The following is a 20,846-nucleotide window of genomic DNA, read 5'->3' as shown; positions in this document are numbered from 1 at the left end:
AATTGTTTTGTGCTAAAAGAGGGAGGGAAATACATTTGGGAAAATTGATCTTTGATCTAGACACTTGCCGGGGCCATTGAGTTGCACAAATGCTAATCAATGATTTCCATGCCTACCCATCTTGCCTTGGGGAAACATTATCCTCAATGCAAAGATTTTAGCAGAGTATTCTGGTTGGCAATGTAAATTGCTTTATATGGTTCAGAAGAAAAGAGATGTGTAATAAGAAATAAGAAAGCATTAAGACACATTTAAGTACGATTAAGACATGGAAGAGATGCTAATGGCTAAAAGGCATACATACAAAAATACCTGCCCTTACAAGTCATTAAAAACTATGTATTTAAACAATGAGGTACAATATTTTCACCTGTCAAATTTAGAAAGAGAAAATGGCAATTCTGAGTTCTCGCAAGGATGCCAACTAATGAGAAGTTACACATTCCTTTCTTGAAACCATTTCAGGAACAGATGTCAGAACACTGGGAGGAAATAATACATTGACAGTGATTTTGATTTTTTCTTTATAAAACAAGTTGAGGTATAATTCACATAGCATAAAATTTCCCTCTTAAAGTATACAATTCAGAGCTTTTTTAAAGTAGATTCACGAGGTTGTGCAAAGATCACCGCTAATTGCAAAACATTTTCATCACTACAAAAAGAAACCATGTGTCTGTTAGGAGTCACTCCTCATTCCTCCCATCCTCCAGCCCCTGGCAGCCGCTAATCTACTTCCTGCTGCCGTGGATTTGCCTATTCTCCATATTTCATACAAAAGGAATCATAGACTATGCAACCTTTTGTATCTGGCTTCTTTTGCTGAGCAGAATGTTTCCAAGGTTGTGTTGTGGCATGTATCAGTATTTCATCCTTTTGGGGGGCTGAATACTATTCCGTTGTATGTATATGCCAAATTTCCTTTATCCGTTTGTCAGGTGATGAACATTTAGGTTGGTTCTGCTTTTTGGCTATTATGAATAGTGCTGCTATGAACATTTACGCTCAAGTTTTTGTGGGGACACTATCTTCTATTTCCAATTCTCTTGGGTGCATACCTAAGAGTGGTTTTATTTACTTACATTTAAGTTCTTCTACAGTAAATGTGTACTATTTTTATGATTCAAAAAGCAATATGTTCTTTCCACCGGCCTATTGTTGCTCAGTCATAGGAAAGGTGACAGTTCTGGGGCTGATGCCAAGGGTAAGGAAACAAAGTAAAAACAAAGTGAGGCTAGGAGGCGTGGAGGCAGTAGGGGAGAGCAGAACAGATGCTTCCAGTCCTGGGTAGAAAGAAATATCCTTAAATGGTTTAGATAATTCAAGTTCATGCTGTTAGCACAGGTGTCTTAATGGCTAATAGACTAAACACCAAAGCACGTGAAACCACCACCCACTCTCTACCAATCTCTCCCAGGACAGGGGAGGGGCTCGTGCAAAGTGTTTAGCACATTTTGGTTCCTAGGCCACTAGCTGCTTAAGAAACTGCTAAAGTTATGTGTTTTTGTTTCTAGAAAATGTGGAGACAGTGATTTGAAACTAAATTAAATGCATTCCTTGCAGCTCTGCAGGGATAACTGCCCACCAATTTGCAATGCTTGTTTTCTTTCCAACAAAAGGAACTTGATGTGGTCATAAACTATGACTTGAATTGCATAAATAATCCAAACACTTTATCCTACTAAACTGCAGAAGGAAATGTTTGAGCTCTTTTCACCCATGTGAGCATAGGCTTGTGGTATGTACTAATCTTATCTATCATATAATATATGCAAAGCGTTTATCTTACACCAGCTTTATAATTACATTCTTGTTTGGCAAGTTTGAATCTGGTTCTCTAGAACAATTTTTAAAAGCTGGACTATACGTGGTTACTAAAATTATGAATTCTTAAAAAAAAAAACAACCTCAACACTTACATAATGTTTTAAAGCTGTTGTAGGCAGAGCTTTAAACATGACCGAGCAGAGTCACCTACCACACCGGGACCTGATACATTCGCGGGCCCCTCCCAGCTCTGCTGACAACTGTGTACCTATCCCTTGTGTTCACAACTTTCTCAACAGCGGGCGTCTCCGCTTTCCACTCTACAATTAGGGCAAGAGCTCTTCAAAGTTTGCCTAGCTATAAAACTCTGACTTACACACAAGTTTCTGTCGATGGTTTCTTAAATGTTAGGGTTGGAAGCATACTTTACTGACCAGGAGGAATCAGCTTGCTCACTGGGTCAAGGTGCTAGGAGTGGTGCCTCTGACAGGCCGTCACCAAACCCCTTGTTAGAGTCTTTCTCCCCTGGGATTGGCTCTCCAGGCTGGTGGTAAAACAGGCCTGGGGCTGCCTCTAAGCTTGGGAGGAGCCTGACTCTAGACAGTGTGTGGAGTGGCGCTCACTCTGTTTCCCTTTTAGGTCTCCAGTAGCAAAGCCATTCCATTCTTTCCCTTGAATCTACCTTTCCTAGCCTTCGGGATGGTAAGAGCTAAAAGGTTGAGTTCAGGTTGTAAGCATAGGTGAGAGGGGACTAAAGGACCACGGTGTCTTTTCTAACTGTTATAATGGGCCAGCGCTTCTCAAGTCTGCCCGCGCCAGACCAAAAAGAGCGCTCAGACCCTGCCCAGAATAATTAAACCAGACTGTCCGTGGGCAGGGCCCAGGCATCTGTATTTTTTTTTTAACAAGTTCTTCAGGTGATACTTCCAGCTATTTTGGGGGTGGGGGGTGGGGTGGAGGTTATCAGGTTTATCTATTTAAATATTTTTTTGATGGAGGTACTGGGAGTTGAACCCAGGGCCTCGTGCATGCCAGGCATGTGCTCTACCACTTGAGTTATACCCTGCCCCTTCTCCAAGTGATTTTAACATGCAGTCAACACAGAAAAGCCTGACTTTAAGTCATAAGTCTTACCTGCAGAACAGGTAAAGGGAAGATGTCAAAATTAACACTACAGAATTCTTCAAATAGTTCTGATGTCAATGGTGGAACAAGTTAGATTATTTATTAAAATATAAAAATAAAAGGAAAGACAGGAAACAAAAACACATGATTGTTAATGTTTTGACTGTATTCAAATTTTTATTTTTTGAACAAAAAACTTAAGACAATGATTTTAAATAATAAACATGATATATTCTAGACACTTGGTTTTTTTTTAAACAGTTTATTAAATTTGGACTCCAACAGTTCTGTTGTGATGCTTTCTTCAACATTTATATTATTTCTTACGATTTTATCATCACTCTAAACTCGCTAAACAAAGAATCACTCTGTCTGCTTAAGTGAAGCTTCACTTAAAGGAAATACTCCACTACCACATAAAAAACACACGTACAGAACAAGTCACTTTTCATATTTACAAACACAAGAAGTCTGTCCAGCCATTTTGGTTTTGTTGTTACACTGCCCATACTGAGCTCAGCAGAAAGCTAAGTAAGAAGCAAGATTTCACCTCAGCAGTGCAAAGGATGGCATCAACCAAACTTCATTAAACAAACCAACAAATTACAAACATGGTCAGCAAAATTCAGTTTGTGTGATACAGTGATTTAAAAAAAAATAAATACAAGAGTGGGTCACAACTAGACTGGTTTTCACTGTGCAACTTTCCTCAGGGAACAACACTACCCCCGTTTCACACAGAAAGGAAGATGCATCAAAGCCTTTGTTCGTGAAGAAAATGCCCTTCAAACAAATTCATCATAAGGCAAAAAAGAAAAAAGGAAAAAAAAAATTGCATGAAGTAGTTTGGCCCAGAGAAAAAGCTCGTCTGTAATGTGTACACATTGTATACACCCATTTAGAGATACACTGCCATTGAAACCATGTATATAGACTCATTGGACAATGAAATGAAACTGGCTCAGTGAAGTGGAAAAGTGTTCATTTTTATGAATATGTAGTTATTGCTAACATGTGACACATTATGCTTTGACATGGAAACTGCAGTAACTTAAGGTTTAAAGCTGCCATATTGCCAGTATCAGCCCTGCAGCAGGCATTCATGTGGACAACATGCCATCCAATCCCGAAGGAAAAAAGTTCCACAAAGAAAGAAAGAAAGAAAGGAAGAAGGAAAGAAAAAAAAAAAGAGAGAGAGAGAAAGAAAAGGCAGACAGACTTATGCACTGTCCCTTACATTTTTGCCTATTATTATTATTATATATATATATTTTTTAACAAAAACAAGTCCAGTTCACCACAAGTGAAGCACAACCTGACAAGCAAGTTTAGCGGCTTGATGGGGAGAGAAGCACAAAACAGAGCATGCATTTACAACCAGCACTGGTCTAGTCTATTATGTCATACAAACTGGAATACAAAAATCCAATTTAAATAAGACTAGACTAACTGTAATAGTAAATTAAAAAAAAAAAACAACACATACACAGTAGACTTAGTTGGATACTGATTAATTTTAAAATTAAAACTCATCCTGTCCCCTCTTAATACTCTACTGCAATTGATTGATGGATGGCTAGAATATTGATTTACTTAAAAAAGATATTAAATACCTGTATCATGAAATTACATTCTTTTTAACAATAAGACATACTGTGTAAGAAAATAGCTCATGTGTGAAATGTGTCTGAAATGCATTTTTCCTCACAACTATCAAAACATCCACTCACACTAAAACAACCCCCCCCCAATTCCCTCCCCCACCCCGCCCCGAAAAAAGTTAAGGAAAGACAGGATGGGTCAGGTGAGGAACAGGGAAGGAAAGATTTACCAGCACAGTGATTAACAATGGTTCAAGACAGAACCAACGAGAGTTGGTCAAAAAGATGCCTTCAAGACATGGCTACAATTAAAAACCAAACTCAACCACTTTTGGTTCATTGCGGTGAGACCAAAAAAATATTTCTCACAGATTCATATAAATAACTAGACTCCAGCTCTTTTACTTTTATTATTATTTTTTAAAGGTTTTTTTTTTCCGTTTGTTTTTGCAAGGCCTAGCTACTGTTTATTACAATTTACATTTGCTCTGCAACGACTACAAGAGGTAGGCATAAAGCATGAGAAAGTTTCTCAGTCAGTGCCTCACTGCGGGCTGGTCACTGCGTCACACCGTTCACTCTACACGTGGAAAGGGAGTACCTTCTAGTCTTTTCTTACCCCCAAAACAAAGCAGCCGCCATCCCATCAATGCTCTAAAAGAGTGGACTCACTAGGAAGAAACTTTCTCTACTGAAGGATACTGTCATAGTGTTTGTTGCAGAACATTCATATATATATATATATATATATGTGTGTATATATATATATATATGTGTATATATATATATTCATTTATGTATTTTTAAAAAACAAACGAACAACACACCAAACCCAGGTTCCTGGAACCAATTCTCTTGATTCTCCACTTCCACAAAATAAAGTATAATCATTTTGGCCAAGACTACAGACGTGTTCTTCCCCACCCTCCCCCCACAGATGCAAGTGCCATGCAAAATAAATTAAAGGGCAGATACCAAAACATACATGTGATAAAACTACTGAAGGTAGATTTTTAAAAGCATTTATATAAACATAACTTATAATACTTCTCTTTTTTCCTTTATGTACAGTCATGGCGCTGTAGTTATACGTCCAGGATTTCCTCGGCTGTACCTCCGCAGCGCAGTCTGTAGCGGCCAGTTCTCCAGCTTATCGTAGGGTCCCATAATGCCGACAAAAAAATGTATATTGTCATGGATTCACGGATGAACCAAGCTACCGCGTAATCAAGTTTTGAAAAACACAGTGCGCCACCCTAGGAATTAAAAAAATTAAACATTATTTACTGTCAGACTCAAGACATAGTTAAAAAATGGAATTCTTTGATTCCACTCTTTTTTCTTTATTTGAGGGGGGAGAAGGGAGGTAATTAGGTTTAATATTTTTATTTGTTTATTTTTTAATGGAGGTACTAGGGATTGAACCCAGGACCTCATGCATGCTAAGCATGCACTCTACCACTGAGCTACACCCTCTCTTCCTGATTTGGCTCTTTTAAATACACACTATAAAATCAAGTCTGCCTCTTTAGATCATTTAACTGACATGCTATATTGGTTAAGAAAATGTCAATGAAGATTAGAAGCAGCATTAAAGTAACTGCTATCCTAACATATTTTTAGTTTGAAGACTTGCCAATTTATTTGTATTCCTTTGTTTCTTGGGGAGCTTTAATAAGAGTGACTGTATAACCAACTGAAAGTTGAAAATCAAGTTCCGCTTTGTGTCCACATTCCAGTAAGGAAAGTAATGCTTCAACCTGATTTTAACCTTCGCTGGGAAGCTGAAGAATGGCTCAGATAGATTTCTCCAACCTTTTCTAAATTAAAAGTGTTTTAGTTCCACCAAGTGACTGCCAACTTTCTCACGCCTATCCACATACCTGGACACCCCTGAGTTGAATGTAGTCAAATATAAACCACGCCAGGCAATGACACATGAAAAATACCATAATATCCCATCTGAAAACATGGTGGGCTGCCCATCCAATAATTAAGCTGGCAACAAAGCATTCTGAAATTGGCTCACAAATTATTGTAGCAGGCAGCATGTTAATTCGCAATTTGGTCCACCTTAAAAGAAAAAAAAGGATTTTCTTTAAACAACAGTCTAGGTACAAGACTAACCAATTTTTTCTCAAAATGATCAGCATTTTTACCCTGTTATATAAAGGCCCTCCTCTTTAAAGAGTATTGAACGAATCTTTTTCTCCTCTTTTTTATTTAGCATCTCAAAGGAAAAAAAGTCTACTAATTCATTTGTATGGCCTACACTTTGATGAATAAATATCATAAAACTCAAAGGGTAGAAAGAAAATAGAGATCAGCATATAAAAAAATGTAGTCTCAATATTCCTTTTTTGAAAGCTTTCAGTGTTACAAAGAAAAGAAAATATATTTAGACATTAAATTTATTTTAATAAAGAAGTTAATCTCTCTATTCTGGAAGTAAACGAAAATCTGACTTTTAGTTGGTTTTTTTTTTTTTTCAAACCTAGTTAAGATCATATAAAAACCACTCTCCCCTCCCCTTTTCTTTTAACAAGAATGAAAGGAAGAAAGCCAGTTGATTTACCTGATCATTCTGGATTGAAATTGAGAAATTGAGTATGAGCCAGAGTTTTGCATTGCAACTTGAGTGGACATTGCAAACCTCCAACCTCTGAAAACGAAGACAATTACAAAATGAGCTATGATGATGAAAATGTGCAAGCATGACTGGTTATGTATTCATCACTCTAAAGAGTAGGCAGCACTGTTTACAATTATCAAGATAGGGAAGCAGCCTAAATGTCCATCAACAGATGAATGGATAAAGAAGATAGGATATATACATATATATACACCACACAGACACAATGGAATATTACTCAGCCGTGAGAAAGAATGAAATCCTGCCATTTGCAACAACATGGATGGTCCTAGAGGGCATTATGCTCAGTGAAATAAATAAGACACAGAAAGACAAATACTCTATGTGATTATTTATATGTGGAATCTAAAAAATAAAACAAATGAATGACTAAACAAAAAACAGACTCACAGATACAGAGAACTAGTGGTTACCAGTGGGGAGAAGGAAGGAGGGAGGGGCAAGATAGGGGTAAGGGATGAAGAGATACAAATTACAATGTATGAAATAAATAGGCAACAAAGGTATATTGTACAGCACAGGGAAATATAGCCAGTATTTTGTTATAAATTTAAATGAAATGTAATCTATAAAAATATTGAATCATTATGCTGTATACCTAAAACTAGTATAGTACTGTAAATCACTATACTTTAATTAAAAAAAAAAAGAGTAAGCAATTGCCAGTGTTCAGGTGAGCCTCGTCCTCAAGATAGCACACTACTTAGGGTACATCACACTTGCAGATGTTTTAGTCATTATGGAGATTCTTGACAGTCCCATCTAGGAACTGGAAGGGACTATAATCCCTCAGTTTACAGTTTAATAAGCTTAAAGTACAGGAATTCTGAAAGCACTAAGCAGAGTGAGTTCTGTATTTCATAGTGTCCCTGAACACTATTAACCAAAAAACAAAAAAAAAAAAAGTGGGGGGAATGCATGTGTGGATATTCAAGAAGGAATGTGAACAAAAGTGGTATTATGTATCTCCTGGAAAACACTATGGAATCATGAACCACATGAACACTGTGAGTAGAGAATTTTAAAAACATACTTGAGTTTTTAAAATTGCACCTTTAGTAAGTTATCATACAACGAAGCAACCCCTTTAAAAAAGCAAAGGAATGTCATTTTGTGATAGAGAAATGTTATTAAGTCAATCATGTGACTCATTAGGTGGCTCCTTAGCAAAACATCAAGTAATTTATGGAAAATTTTCAAAACCTGATATCATTCTTTAAATTTTCACCTACTGGTTTATGACGGCACTGATATTTTTAATTCTTCTAGAACACATAAAAATGTATATCCATAACAATGCAAATTCATAATCACAGAGAAGCTTCATTTTAATCACTTTAAACCACATTAATTTGAAGAATGTAGAAAAATCAGAACATTTATCTGCTTCATTGTTATGTATCTATGAATAATTGATAGGAATTACCTTCTAAAAATGTAAAACTATTCTATATTCACTAGCAAAAAAATAAAAAAAAGTAAAATAGCTCTTAACCCATAGGTTTAACAAGTAGAATAAATCAACAGAAGTTAGGAACCCAAAATACAACAACCTAATTTAATTTCTTTTTCTTACCGGTCAGCTATTGCTTTGGCCATAAAGTAATCCTCAGCAATGTACTGAGCAAAAGCTATAAGCCCTCCTGCTTGATCCAGCACATCTTTTCTCATTAAACAAGACATTCCTGTCACACACTTGAAACCAGTTACATTGGCAGAGATATAGGACCTTGGATGAGAGGTTCCAAAATACACCTGCCAAAACAAAAACATACGTATACGATTAGAACTTTATGGTAAAGTATGGTGTTTATAAATTCTCTCTCCTAATGAATTTAAGTATGATTGGGTGAATATTCTATTACTGATACATAAATTACCTGGGTAAAAAGTCGTACAAAATGTTTACATATAGCAAGCAGTTAGTAATTTCTTATTTGACTGACTATTCTTGTTGTTATCACCGTTAGGAAGAAGTATTTATTACTTGTAGGAGGGAAACGTATATTCCATTCTCAAATGAATGTGTGTTTCTCTAAAACCGCAAGACTCAAAGATGTATCAAATTAAAACTTAATCTGAACTGAAATGAGATGGTTAGAAATATCGCTCATTGATACATAAAACATTAAAATTCAGTATGTTCTGTTTTCAGAATGTTCATGTAAATACACACACACATCTACATACATAGGTATATGTACGCATATGTATACACGCAAACACACAACACCTATAGGTATATCAACCTACAGAATAATCCTGTTTCCTAATTCCTTTTATAGCTAGCTGCTTCCTGCCCCTGAGTCACTGAGCTTCTTACCAATTCCCCAGTTTTTCAATGTATTTTTCATAAACAGGGTGGACACTAAAATTCTGCCTCCCATTTTACTGCCCTTTTCCTAGATATGCCTTGAAGTCAGGAGAAATGCAAGCTGCTAAATTACTGGTAGAATAAGATGCTCATTACTGAACGTATTAGACATATACCCTACTTATTATTTACATCTTAGATATGGTGTCTTTTCTAATTAGTCATCTCTCTGCACCCAGCGGGGATTGGTTCCAGGAGCCCATGCCAAAATCCATAGATGCTCAGGTCCCTTGTATAAAAATGGCACAGTATTTGCATATAATCTACACACACCCGCCCTGGTGTACTTTAAATCACCTCTGGACTACTTACACTACCTAATACAATGTAAATACTGTGCAAAGAGGTCTAAGTACAATGTAAATGCTATATAAATAGGTTGCGGGCTCATGGCAAATTCACATTCTGCTTTCTTGTAACTTTCTGGAATTTTTTCCCCCAAGTATTTTCAATCTGTGGTTAGTTGAATCTATGAAAGTAGAACCCAAAGATATGGAGGGCAACTGCAGCTTGAAACAGAGAGCAGTTAATCTTTCTCAGTGGCAGAAGTCACATACACAATGCAGAATAAGAGAATTATCAGAGGTGGTTAAGAATTTGATTCTTGCTACCGAAGTCCAGACTGGAATGAAGTCCTAATGTTTGTGGGGCTGAACTGAACCAAACTTCTAAAACCAGAAGCACACATCTTAATTCCCTAAGCAGTTATTAACTGAGGTTTGAGGAATGAGGTGGGACTAGATACTGTGTTGTAGGTTCCTAGGATTTCTTTACAGACTGAAGCAACTCCTCTGGGCGATCTCTATTCACTCTGAGGATGGCAGAGTGACCTTTAGGGATTAAACCCAAACTAAGAAAGTGAGTGTAATGTAGGAGATGTTTATTACTGACATATAAATCAGCTGGATATTTCCAAAACAAAAACACAATGTGGCACATAAAAATAAAAAGTTATTTTATTTTAAAGTAACCACCCAGAGTTTCTTTTACTAAAGAAAAACTCTGGTATTTAAGACTAATGATTTCCTGCAGCAGGACAAGTATATTCATAGGCAATATTAAGCATGGGGAATTACATTCAATATCTTGTAATAACCTATAATGAAAAAGAATATGAAAAAGAATACATCTATGTATAACTGAATCTCTACGCTATACACCAGAAACTAACACAACATTGTAAATCAACTATACTTCAATTAAAAAAAAAAAATCATGGTTCAAATTGTCAAAGGTTAAGTGTACCTTTATCCGCTCAGATGATTATAATTCAAAAGAACATAAATGCAGATATGCTTAAAAGCAAACTGATATACTTAGAGACTGAAACCATATATTCTTCCCTGACAACATTAAGGTAAGTTTTCCTCCTAAATGTTTAACGGCACAGGAATGGTTAAGTCAAGTACATGATACACATATAATAGACTCTGGTAGAAACAATAAAAATTACATTTATAAAAAGTTATTAATGATATGGGGAAAAGCTTATGAGGTGACAAAAATAAGAGACAAATTGTTCTGAGTACTACCTCAACTTTGTTTTTCAGAAGATACATAGGAAAAAAAATGTGCTAAATATGCAGATGCTAAAAGGCTAAAACAAGAACCATCTTAGTTTTGAGAAACAGAAACTTCCTCTAATTGGTAGGGTTCTGGGAGTAGATTTTTTTTTTGTTTACTACTTATATTTTCCCATAATTTATAGTTGGCTACACACTAAGTTTATATTTCTGTTATAAGGTGAGGATTAAAAAATGGAAAACACAAAATAGTTTGCTCAGATAATTTTTAGAAATCTGTTTTAGAAGGGATTCAAATGGGTTTGGTAATTATATGAACAATTTCCCCTTTTTTTGTGTATTTGAAATACTTTGTGATACTTAAAACAGATTCTTCTCAGACTGGATCTTTGAAAGAACAAGGTAACACGTACTTTTATGTATGTCAACAGTGTGGAACTGAACGCTAGGACTGAAAGCGAGGACCACGAGGAGAAAGAATATACTGTCCTCAGTGTATGAGAACACAAGACGTTTCCTGGGCACATCATCATTCACTGCCAGGGCACAGCAAGTTCGCTGTGAGTGATCCCAGGGGCCAAGCATTTCTTCACTAAGGAAAACAGCTACTTTCAATTTAGGATTCCAGTAGTCAGTAGGTTAAAACAGACCTCATACAGTTCACTTCAGGGAGCTCATCCCAACACTCAGCATTGGCTTCTGGGTGATTAAGGGTCTGGTAACAAGAATATTGTTATTATTTTAAAAATTAATTTATTTAGTGGGGGAGGTAATTAGATTTATTTTTTTTTTTGTAATGGAGGTACTGGGGATTGAACTCAGGACCTTGTGCATGCTACGCATGTGCTCCACCACTTGCGCTATACTCTCCCCGCGACAAGAATATTATTTATGACCACTGCACTTACCTGTTCTAACGTGGCGGCAAAGCCCTGTCTGTCTGCCACATAGGGCAGCCCATGAACCAGGCCCACTTTCTCTGTCATTTGATTCACCATGTCAGTGAGTGTGTCTGGAACCACTATGATACAAAAGAAAAAAAAAGGTGCAGAGGGAGAGAGGAAAACACTTTCCTTTTAGCAAAGTGCCCACCAATGCAAAAGACATTTTGTGAGTTACTAAATTCTTAATAAATTCTTTCTTTATATTTGGATGTAATAAAATCAATCTCCATCACCTGAGTAGAATACAAAATTTCAAAAAGGCTGAATTATGACAGCCAACTTATTCTGGACATTCGCAGGGTAGTGTATACCTCATATGTACCAGAGGCAGGATATACCTTGAAAACGTTAACAGCCTGTTTCAGACCCTTCAAACTGGAATAATGGACAAAGTGTCTTAGTGGAAAAGGTACAGGAGCAAAAGTCAAAGGACCTCAATTGTCTTTCTGGCTCCTCTATTCCAACCATAGGAAAAGAGCCTTCACTTTCTTGGAGGGTATGAGATATTCTACCTCATAAAACTGCTAATGGGAACTGAATGAGAATGTACCTGATAGAGATTTGTACATTGAAAACAAACAAATACATGATAGTAAATAATATAAGACAGCAAATGTGAAAAATGAACATAATCTCTGCCCGTGAATTGATACATCTGTAATGATCCTAATTAATTAGGAGTGCCACACTTGATTTTCAAATTTGCACATTTTAAGCTGATAAAATTTAAATCATAGCCTCATTTTCAAATAGGAAAAATCTTGTATCATTTTATATGACTTCACTCTATTTCCCTCAAGTATTTAAGGAGCTAAATCTATTGTATAAATCCTTAAATACACATAGTCAACTGTTGCTCTGCAGAAGACATCTAGCCATGTCTAGAGACAGCTCTGGCTGTCACAAATGAGAGAGGGGGTGCAACTTCATCGAGGGGGTAGAGGCCAGGGCTGCTGCTGGACATCCTGCAGGATGGCCCTGACAACAATGAAATACCCAGCCCAAAAGGGTTGAGGTTGAGAAACTTGAGGTAATTAGAATATAGCCTAATATTAGAGAACACTGAAACTATTATAGGTATGTTTAAAAATGCAAAAGTGAAAATTGTAATTTAAATATATAAGTGGCTTCCTGCTAAAATCAGCTAAGTAAAAAGCCATGAATATATTCTAATAAATGTATACATGTCTAGTGAAATATGCACCTATTAATTTCCATCCCTGAGATAGTATGTTGCACACGTCACAAACAGATTAAAGTAAAAGGGAAGTGTCACATGAACAAGGGAAAATTTACACCTGTGGAAAAGCTAGTAGATGACATAATGGACTCACAACTATTTTTTTTTAATAGCTGGAATTTTCTCTTCAAAATGAAAACATTTTTTACACATGTAACATTCCAGTCAGCATAAAAAAAATCAAAATTTTAGTATGATTTGACATAGTACCATGAAATAATGATGAAATGAATGACTTTATTAGGCAAACAAATAGGATTGACAAGTGTATTTCCAGACTGCTTTTGGCATTTTTGTCACTGAGTGAGAAGTTTTATAAAATAAAGAAGAAAAACCTCACCTCTTATTCCACTATCACAAATCCAAATAAGATCATACTTTGCAACTTCATATCCTGGCATTAAATTATTAATTTTGGGATTAATGCCAACCTTTTTGCCACCTAAAAATTTAAAAGTACAGCAGTGAGAGATTCATGCAACACTGAAAATATCTTCTTTTCTTTTAGTATTCTTTTTTTTTTTGAAGTAGCCTTTTTTTTTTTTTTTTGGCTTGTTTGTTTTGGGGGGGATTAGATTTATTTATTTATTTACCTTTTTTTTTTTCTTTTTTAATGGAGGTACCAGGGATTGAAACTGGGACCTTGTGCATGCTAAGCAAGCACTCCCCCTTGAAAATATTTTCTATTACACAAATGAATAGCAGAGAGAATGAAAAGCACTTGCATATTTAATAATTTAAACATACTTTAACATTTTGTTTCATGTTCCTTATTATTCACAATAATATATTTAGAAAAAATTGTTCACTCTCAAAAAGGAAATTACATTGTTTATCTTTAAAATAAGCCTGTAGGCCTTTGGAAAAAGATTCTTTCTGCGATATTAAACAAAAGTGAATTCTATCACCCACTCCCGATTACAGTCAATGAGATATAGAAAAGGCTACCAGTTGAAAATACTAAAGAAACAAAAATAACTGACTCTAATGTCTAATCGATAAGTAAGGCATAATTTGGGGGTACTTCTGTTAATCCTAGGTATGAAAAAAAAAACCTTTGTTTTTATAACTTAAGTTTTCTCAAAAGGTTCTATAAACACCTTTCACTACATCTAACAAACATGCATAAAGCAAACGTGCTAATAACTTCGGTGGGTGGCTAACACCCTAATCTACGCTTTAATGCGAAGAAGATTACTGGTCCTTAATGTATTCAAGCAAAAAGGTTATCGCAGAATTTGTTACTTACCTATGAACAATCTAGCATCAACATTTGGATATTTCCCAAGAAGCTTCTTACACACATCAATGGCTGGATCATCATGATCTTGAACACAGAGGAGTACTTCATACTAGTCAAAAAACATATTTTATGTAAATTAACCTCTTTTGCAAAAACAAGCACTTATTATTAGCATGTACTAACGGATCAAAAAGCAGTAAGAAAAACAAGCAATTGTCCACACAAAGTTGAAAAGTTAAGAGAGTATTCATAACGGATGAGAACACTTCAGTGACTATCAAGTGCTACTTTAATGGACAGCAGCTTCTCCAGAGCAGGCCTGTTTGCAAGCTGAACAGAGGGTGAAGAGATTGGTGGGGCCCACAGCCAAGCCCTGCCATTCCCAGATAGGCATGACCCTAGCAGTTAAACTGGATCCCAAGCTTCTCCGTGGCCTTCGTCATTGAAGATTTACCAGATGCTCACAGGGTGCCTAGCAGTGTGAAAGCAACATAGTAAGCAAACAGAATGAACACACCCTCCATTTTCTTGAAGACTGGTCTCTGAACTTAATACTATTTCCTCAAGGTGCTAAAAATTACCTATTAAATACCATTATGATAAATTTAAGGGGCTCCCAAACTCTTCACATGAAAAGGACAAAATGATATTAAGACTTTTTTGTTGTATAATCATTTTTTGGAGTAAAATAGAATCTGATTTGATTAAAAATGTACCAGCCTGAAAGGCATGCTTAGCCTTTTAACTATGAAAACACCTAGGACTTTTATTTTGCCCAGAGCTATGTTTACTGCTGGCAGTAAATTAAGGAAGTCATTTCTTAGCACGTGACTGGCTGTGTCAAAATTATCCTGGGATAGTTATTTGAAAAAGAGAATACTGGGCCCCATTCTTAAAAACTTTCGAAATCAGAATCTCTGAGGTAATTCTGACTTGTAAGAAGGTTTATAAAATCTTGAACTAAACCTCTACTTGACCATTTAATGAACTACTGAAATTTTGAAATGTTTGCTTTCACATATAAGGATGCTACTGTATTATTTTGTGGGATATGTATTCTAAGCAGTAATTTTTTTCCTCAAAAGTAGTGATAAATTCATGCTGACTCAAGGGCAAATTTCCTACCAAACCCTCTTTCTAAAACAGATTGAACATTTTTCAGCAAAGGAGGGAGATTAACTAGGTCCACGAAAAATTAACAAAGCTATGTGTTCTAAAAAACAAAACTAAGGACATAATTTTTTTTAACTGTCTAACATACAGGGACTATCTCAGGTAATGGGAGGGCTTGTTTTATTTACTTCCATTGATAAGCATACACAAGTAAAAAGTGGAAATAAAACCTTTACAGCACCCTTGGGCACAATAATTAATTACTGTTTGCATAATATATATTATCCCAGCAAAAAGTGGCAACAATAGAATTTAGTGGTTGAGCACGTAAGGACCAGAACTAAAATCAATGAAGGAGGTTTAGCAAACAAAGTAAGATTTTTTTTTTTAAGAGAAAGAAAATGTTTTCTCAATAATTAAGTAGAGGGGAAAGGAATGTATACTTTCCTCATTCTTTCCACCTACTATTATTGCACATTCTATCTAATATCCACCTTTCATGATGACTGACCAAAATTGCCACCTGAGAGGTACTGAAATAATTAAGCAACTTTGCAGCCACTGGTCTTCAGAGATCAGATGAAAATCGGAGAATGGGATAGATACCCATTCCTGCCACACCCTGAAATTTCTTCAAGAGTTGACTCTGAGTCCCATAAAGCGTCAACCATCCTTCCAACCAAAACAATGTTCAGCTGAGCTGCCAAAATGCAGTGACCTTAATAATGAAGATTAGAAAGGTTAAGTGACTTTCCAAAGGGTAAAAGTAACAACTAGTTTTCCTTCGACAGTGAGCTGCTCAGCTGGGCTTGCTCTAAAGAGTTCCTTGTTTTTCCAAACACAGCACAGTTTCTTTAATGCTTTTATAATTTGCGCTGTTTTACAGGTATGCATGAACATAAGGGGAGAAAATGTTTATAAGCAATATAGTTCCATAAAATATTATTAAAAAGCTAGTCTTAGCTTTTTTCCCCAGCAAGAGGAAGCTTTATATAGTACTAGAAATCTACTCCATGGGAAGAAAAAAGTTATACTAGGTTGCAGCAAAAATTTTTGAGAAATATATGCTGTTAGTATAAGTAAAGGAGGTACAGTTAACCTTTATTCAAATGCAAGGTTTAGTTTTTGGTGTTATGGATTATACCTCTTAAACTTAATTTCAAATGAAAAGCAAACACCTCCTGATTTCAGCCAGAGTGCAAATGAAACTCAGTTCACATCAACTGAAAAGTGTTCAGACTCTTATTAAACACATCGCTTATTGGTTTCTGATAATGAAAATTATACCAAACTGGAAGTAGCATTCCAGCTGTTTTTCTAAAGTACTAGATTTTAGCCAGGAATTTTCATTTTTCAGCTAGGATAATCACCTCTGGGGCATCACAGTTTGATTGAACATTTTATTTGCTAGGAATCTCTGTATTTCAACAGTTAAGTCACTCCAACTACACTGCAACTGGCAAAACACAAGATATTAAATTGGTTAAAGGATTCCTTAGCTGGCAAAAAATAATTTTTGAGGGAAAGGGTATATAGCTCAGTGGTAGAGCATGTGCTTAGCATGCACGCAGTCCTAGGTTCAATCCTCAGTATCTCCGTTGAAAAAAAATTTTTTTAAATAATTTTTCAGGTATTTTTATACTACCTAAAGAAATAGGTATAAATATATATATATATATATATATGTTCAAATATACAGTGTTTATTTAAAATACTACATTTTAAAATAATTTTAAGAAAAATACTTACTTTACTAATCTGAAGGGGATATAAAGTATAATAAATTTCACTATAAATGGGCGCAGTATGACTACTAAAATCTAGAGATAAATCCCAGAGTATTTTAGATGAGATGAGCCTTCATCAAATCTTTAGTAAGGCTGCTGTACAAATAGGTAGACTGATTTTCCTTTTTTCTTTTCAAACAGTGAAATGATGAAGTACAAGAAGAGGTACAGAAAATCCACAAACTGGGATCTGGCCCTTTGATATTTAAGAACTAAATATGTGAAATTGCCATAATCATGAATGCTACTTTTTTTTTTTTGCTTTTATGAGTAAATTTAGATCCTTAAATAATACTAGATTTATGTATATAAATATTTTTTAAATCTCCTCATTGATTCAGCCCTGTAGACATTAGGAATGTAAACTCTTTCCTATAGTAAACAACAGAAAATATCCTCTTAGAGAAATATTTTAACATATATATTATATTGCACATCAAGCAGGAATATCGTGAATTATTTATAATAACTACACATGTTTACAGAAAATTTTGTTAAGTTAATACATTTGTCCTGCGGTAACTTCTGAGTGAAAGACAGATGCTAGGAAAAAGATGTTCTGTAAGAAAACTTCTCTGAATTCAAAGGTTTGATGAGTCACATTAAAAACTTACCTACTTTCAAGAACTACTTTATAGTTTTTCAGAATAATTTGGTAAATTCCTAATCTTTCAGACTTAGTAGTTTTACGACACTGTATTGTGTTGCTCTTTTGATAATTGATCCTGTTTTCAATGCTTAACTCTTTCTTAGAAGACCCCTATTCTCTTAATTTTCTCTTAAGGACAGCTACACCACTGATAATAAAGGAATCTAAATAAGGCAGTGGACTTAGAAGATTTTTAACCAATTTTATATTTGCACAAAAAGAAAAGAAAATCACAATTGCCATAGCCTCACTCTGTTAATAACACTGACCATTAATTTTAAAATTCTTCATATGGCTGTAAAGTAAAGCCATCAAGCAACTGTAGATGCAGAGTACTGGATCTTCTTGCTATGGCTGAAATTCTCCATAAATGCCTTCCATGCTGATGCCAAATGGGTATTCAATTTTGTGAAAAATGAATTATATCACTTTTTCATTCTCATGTTTTTTCCAAGAAGAACTTTTTTCCAAGAATCAGTAGCAACATAAGGTGAATTTATAAGATGTTTAAAGCATCTTTCAGGGCAATTAATACAACAACAGTCTCACCAAAATTTAAACCTAGAAATTCAGAACAAGTACCAGCAGTAAACCTTATACATGTCCAAAATTAAATAACACTTTAGAATTTCAACATGTTTATATATATTTTTCCAGTCTATAACGTTCCAAATCAAATAATGGAGGAAAAAGTTACAAGTTACATCCAGAATGAAAACATCTCCATACTTTTATAAAACAATGTTCATACTTGACAAAAAGCAAATATTTAAGTGTGCTGGGCTTGGCAGTCACACAAATGTTCATTTCATGACTCCCTGCCTTGTTGGTGACAACTCGTGTTCACACTCAGATCTGTGTGATTTCAGTGGTTTAATTTCAGTCAGTGAGGAAACTTTGCCACGGCGTTTGGTCTTTTAAAAAACAAGTAAAACGCCATGAGATCAGAATTTTCCTTTAGATTGTAGATATTTTCCACTTCTGCTCTGCTTTCTAAACTCTCCATCTGCACAGCTAACAATACTTTTATAATTAGAAAATAAAATTGTGACCCAAAAAAAACAATCTTTGCATATAATGTTATTTATTTTATAATAAGCGTCAGAATGACTTTCTCCTCAACAAATTCAAATGCCTTAATGACACAGCTTCAAGGAAAAAGAACCAAGTGAAAACTAGAACTCTAGAAATAATTCCAAGTTGCAATTAAAAAAAATTTTTTTTCATTCAGAAGAAGAAATCAATTGTTGACTCATTCCAAATGTCCCTAATTAATGGATACATATGTTCCTGCAGTTATTTTAAGAAACCTTAAACCCACAGTAACTTCCAAAACCATTTAAGTTCCATGAGTGTCACCCCACAAGAGCTGCAATATAAAAATTCCATAACTAAGTTTTAAGAGTGGTTGAATGGAGAAAGCGGATAGGGTTGGTTGATGGTTAAAAAAATTGAAATGTGAGGTTAAGTCTCACAAGGATAAATGCATATGATTCCACATTATGCTCTGAGATTTATTCATAATAAAGGAAAATATTCTTCCAGTCATAAAAATAAATTCTCCTTTGCACTTACTTTTATAATGTGACGCTTGAAAAACTTCCGTTTTTCTTATTACAAAGCTTATTTTACAATAACTTTTATTTATCTCTATTTATTTTATTTGAATTTATCTCAATTCATTTACCTTCCTGAGCTACCAGAGTCTCTCTAATAAAAAGGCCACTGTGTGCATTTGTAGTTTGAAAAAAAAAGTCAAATACATATAGCTTCTTATTTAAAAAAATTATATATGTAATTTATTAACTAGATAATGCAGGCATGATTGAGATCTCTAAAATTATTACACAGACACACACAAACCAGAAGGAATATATAATTTTCTGCTTCAAATTAGCTTCAAATATCTAGACTCCAAAACTCCAAAAGTGATAATACGGCAACACTAAAAAGTAACTGAATGATACTCATGTCTACATACTTAATAAGAGCGGCATGAAGGCTATTGCTTCTATGTCTCCTCTAGTTTTTTCGCTGGTTAAAAGAAAAGAAATAACAGCATGAAAACCAGTGACCACGAGAAGCGTGGTGTGCACATACCCTCTTCCTACTCACGACTTGGGCTACACTGTCCTAAAGAAACAGGAGGGAGAGTCTCCAAGCGGCAAAAACTGTCGAAAAACTGAGGCAATAAGGGGGAAAACTGAGGCAAGTGGATGGAGACCACAGAGGAGAAATTAAACTGGACTGAAAATCAAGCAGGTAGAAATTTACAGGTGTATTTTCACAGGTAATCCACCACCACCAGAACGCCTCTTCAAAAGCAGTGTCTCCAGTAGGCAATTTAAAAAGCTGCCCTAGAGCTAAATATAAAAACAAAGGCCTGTTAAGCTTTCCTAAGAAACTAAAAGGAAGAAATAAAAAGAATACTCCCATCTCAAGAAAACTGAAGTCTCCAAGAAATGGAATAAACGGAGTTTAGAGATGAACAGGTTATATAGATAAATGAGAAAAGCAATCCAATTGGGTATCAAAACCCAGAAAAAGTAAAAATTAGGTATTACCACTGATTTTAACCCCAAAGGCCAGATTTTCAATGGGATTTACCATTAGTTCTGGCTGCCCTGCCTCTGACGTCAGACCACTGAACACTGCTCTTCCCTATCACTATGACTCTCATGGGATAAAAATCTTTATACTCAAACTACCAGGCACTTAATGCCTGAGTTCCAGGAGCTCTACTCAGGGATTTCTAACTCAGATCAACCTACAGGCAGTTAGAAAAGGAATTTATACCCCTTCCTCAACCCCATTTCTGTCCTGTGAT

General features: G+C 35.3%; 1 protein-coding gene across 1 annotated transcript in view; it reads right to left on the bottom strand.

Annotated features, from left to right (window-relative positions):
- Positions 1-5,425: 5,425 nt before the first annotated feature.
- UGCG (UDP-glucose ceramide glucosyltransferase) overlaps positions 5,426-20,846 on the bottom strand; it is a 37,012-nt gene continuing 21,591 nt past the window's right edge. Inside the window, exons 3-9 of the mRNA XM_006214786.3 lie at positions 14,477-14,579; positions 13,568-13,669; positions 11,952-12,064; positions 8,723-8,901; positions 7,069-7,155; positions 6,377-6,566; positions 5,426-5,749 (exon numbers count right to left, since the gene is read on the bottom strand). Of these exons, the coding sequence (XP_006214848.1) occupies positions 5,579-5,749; positions 6,377-6,566; positions 7,069-7,155; positions 8,723-8,901; positions 11,952-12,064; positions 13,568-13,669; positions 14,477-14,579 (945 nt within the window). The 3' untranslated portion in view covers positions 5,426-5,578. The remainder of the gene's footprint in view (positions 5,750-6,376; positions 6,567-7,068; positions 7,156-8,722; positions 8,902-11,951; positions 12,065-13,567; positions 13,670-14,476; positions 14,580-20,846) is intronic.

This window comes from Vicugna pacos, chromosome 4, assembly GCF_048564905.1.
Source record: "Vicugna pacos chromosome 4, VicPac4, whole genome shotgun sequence".
NCBI lineage: Eukaryota > Metazoa > Chordata > Mammalia > Artiodactyla > Camelidae > Vicugna > Vicugna pacos.
Note: the sequence above shows the minus strand (reverse complement) of the source record. Positions and strands in the feature narration are given on the sequence as shown.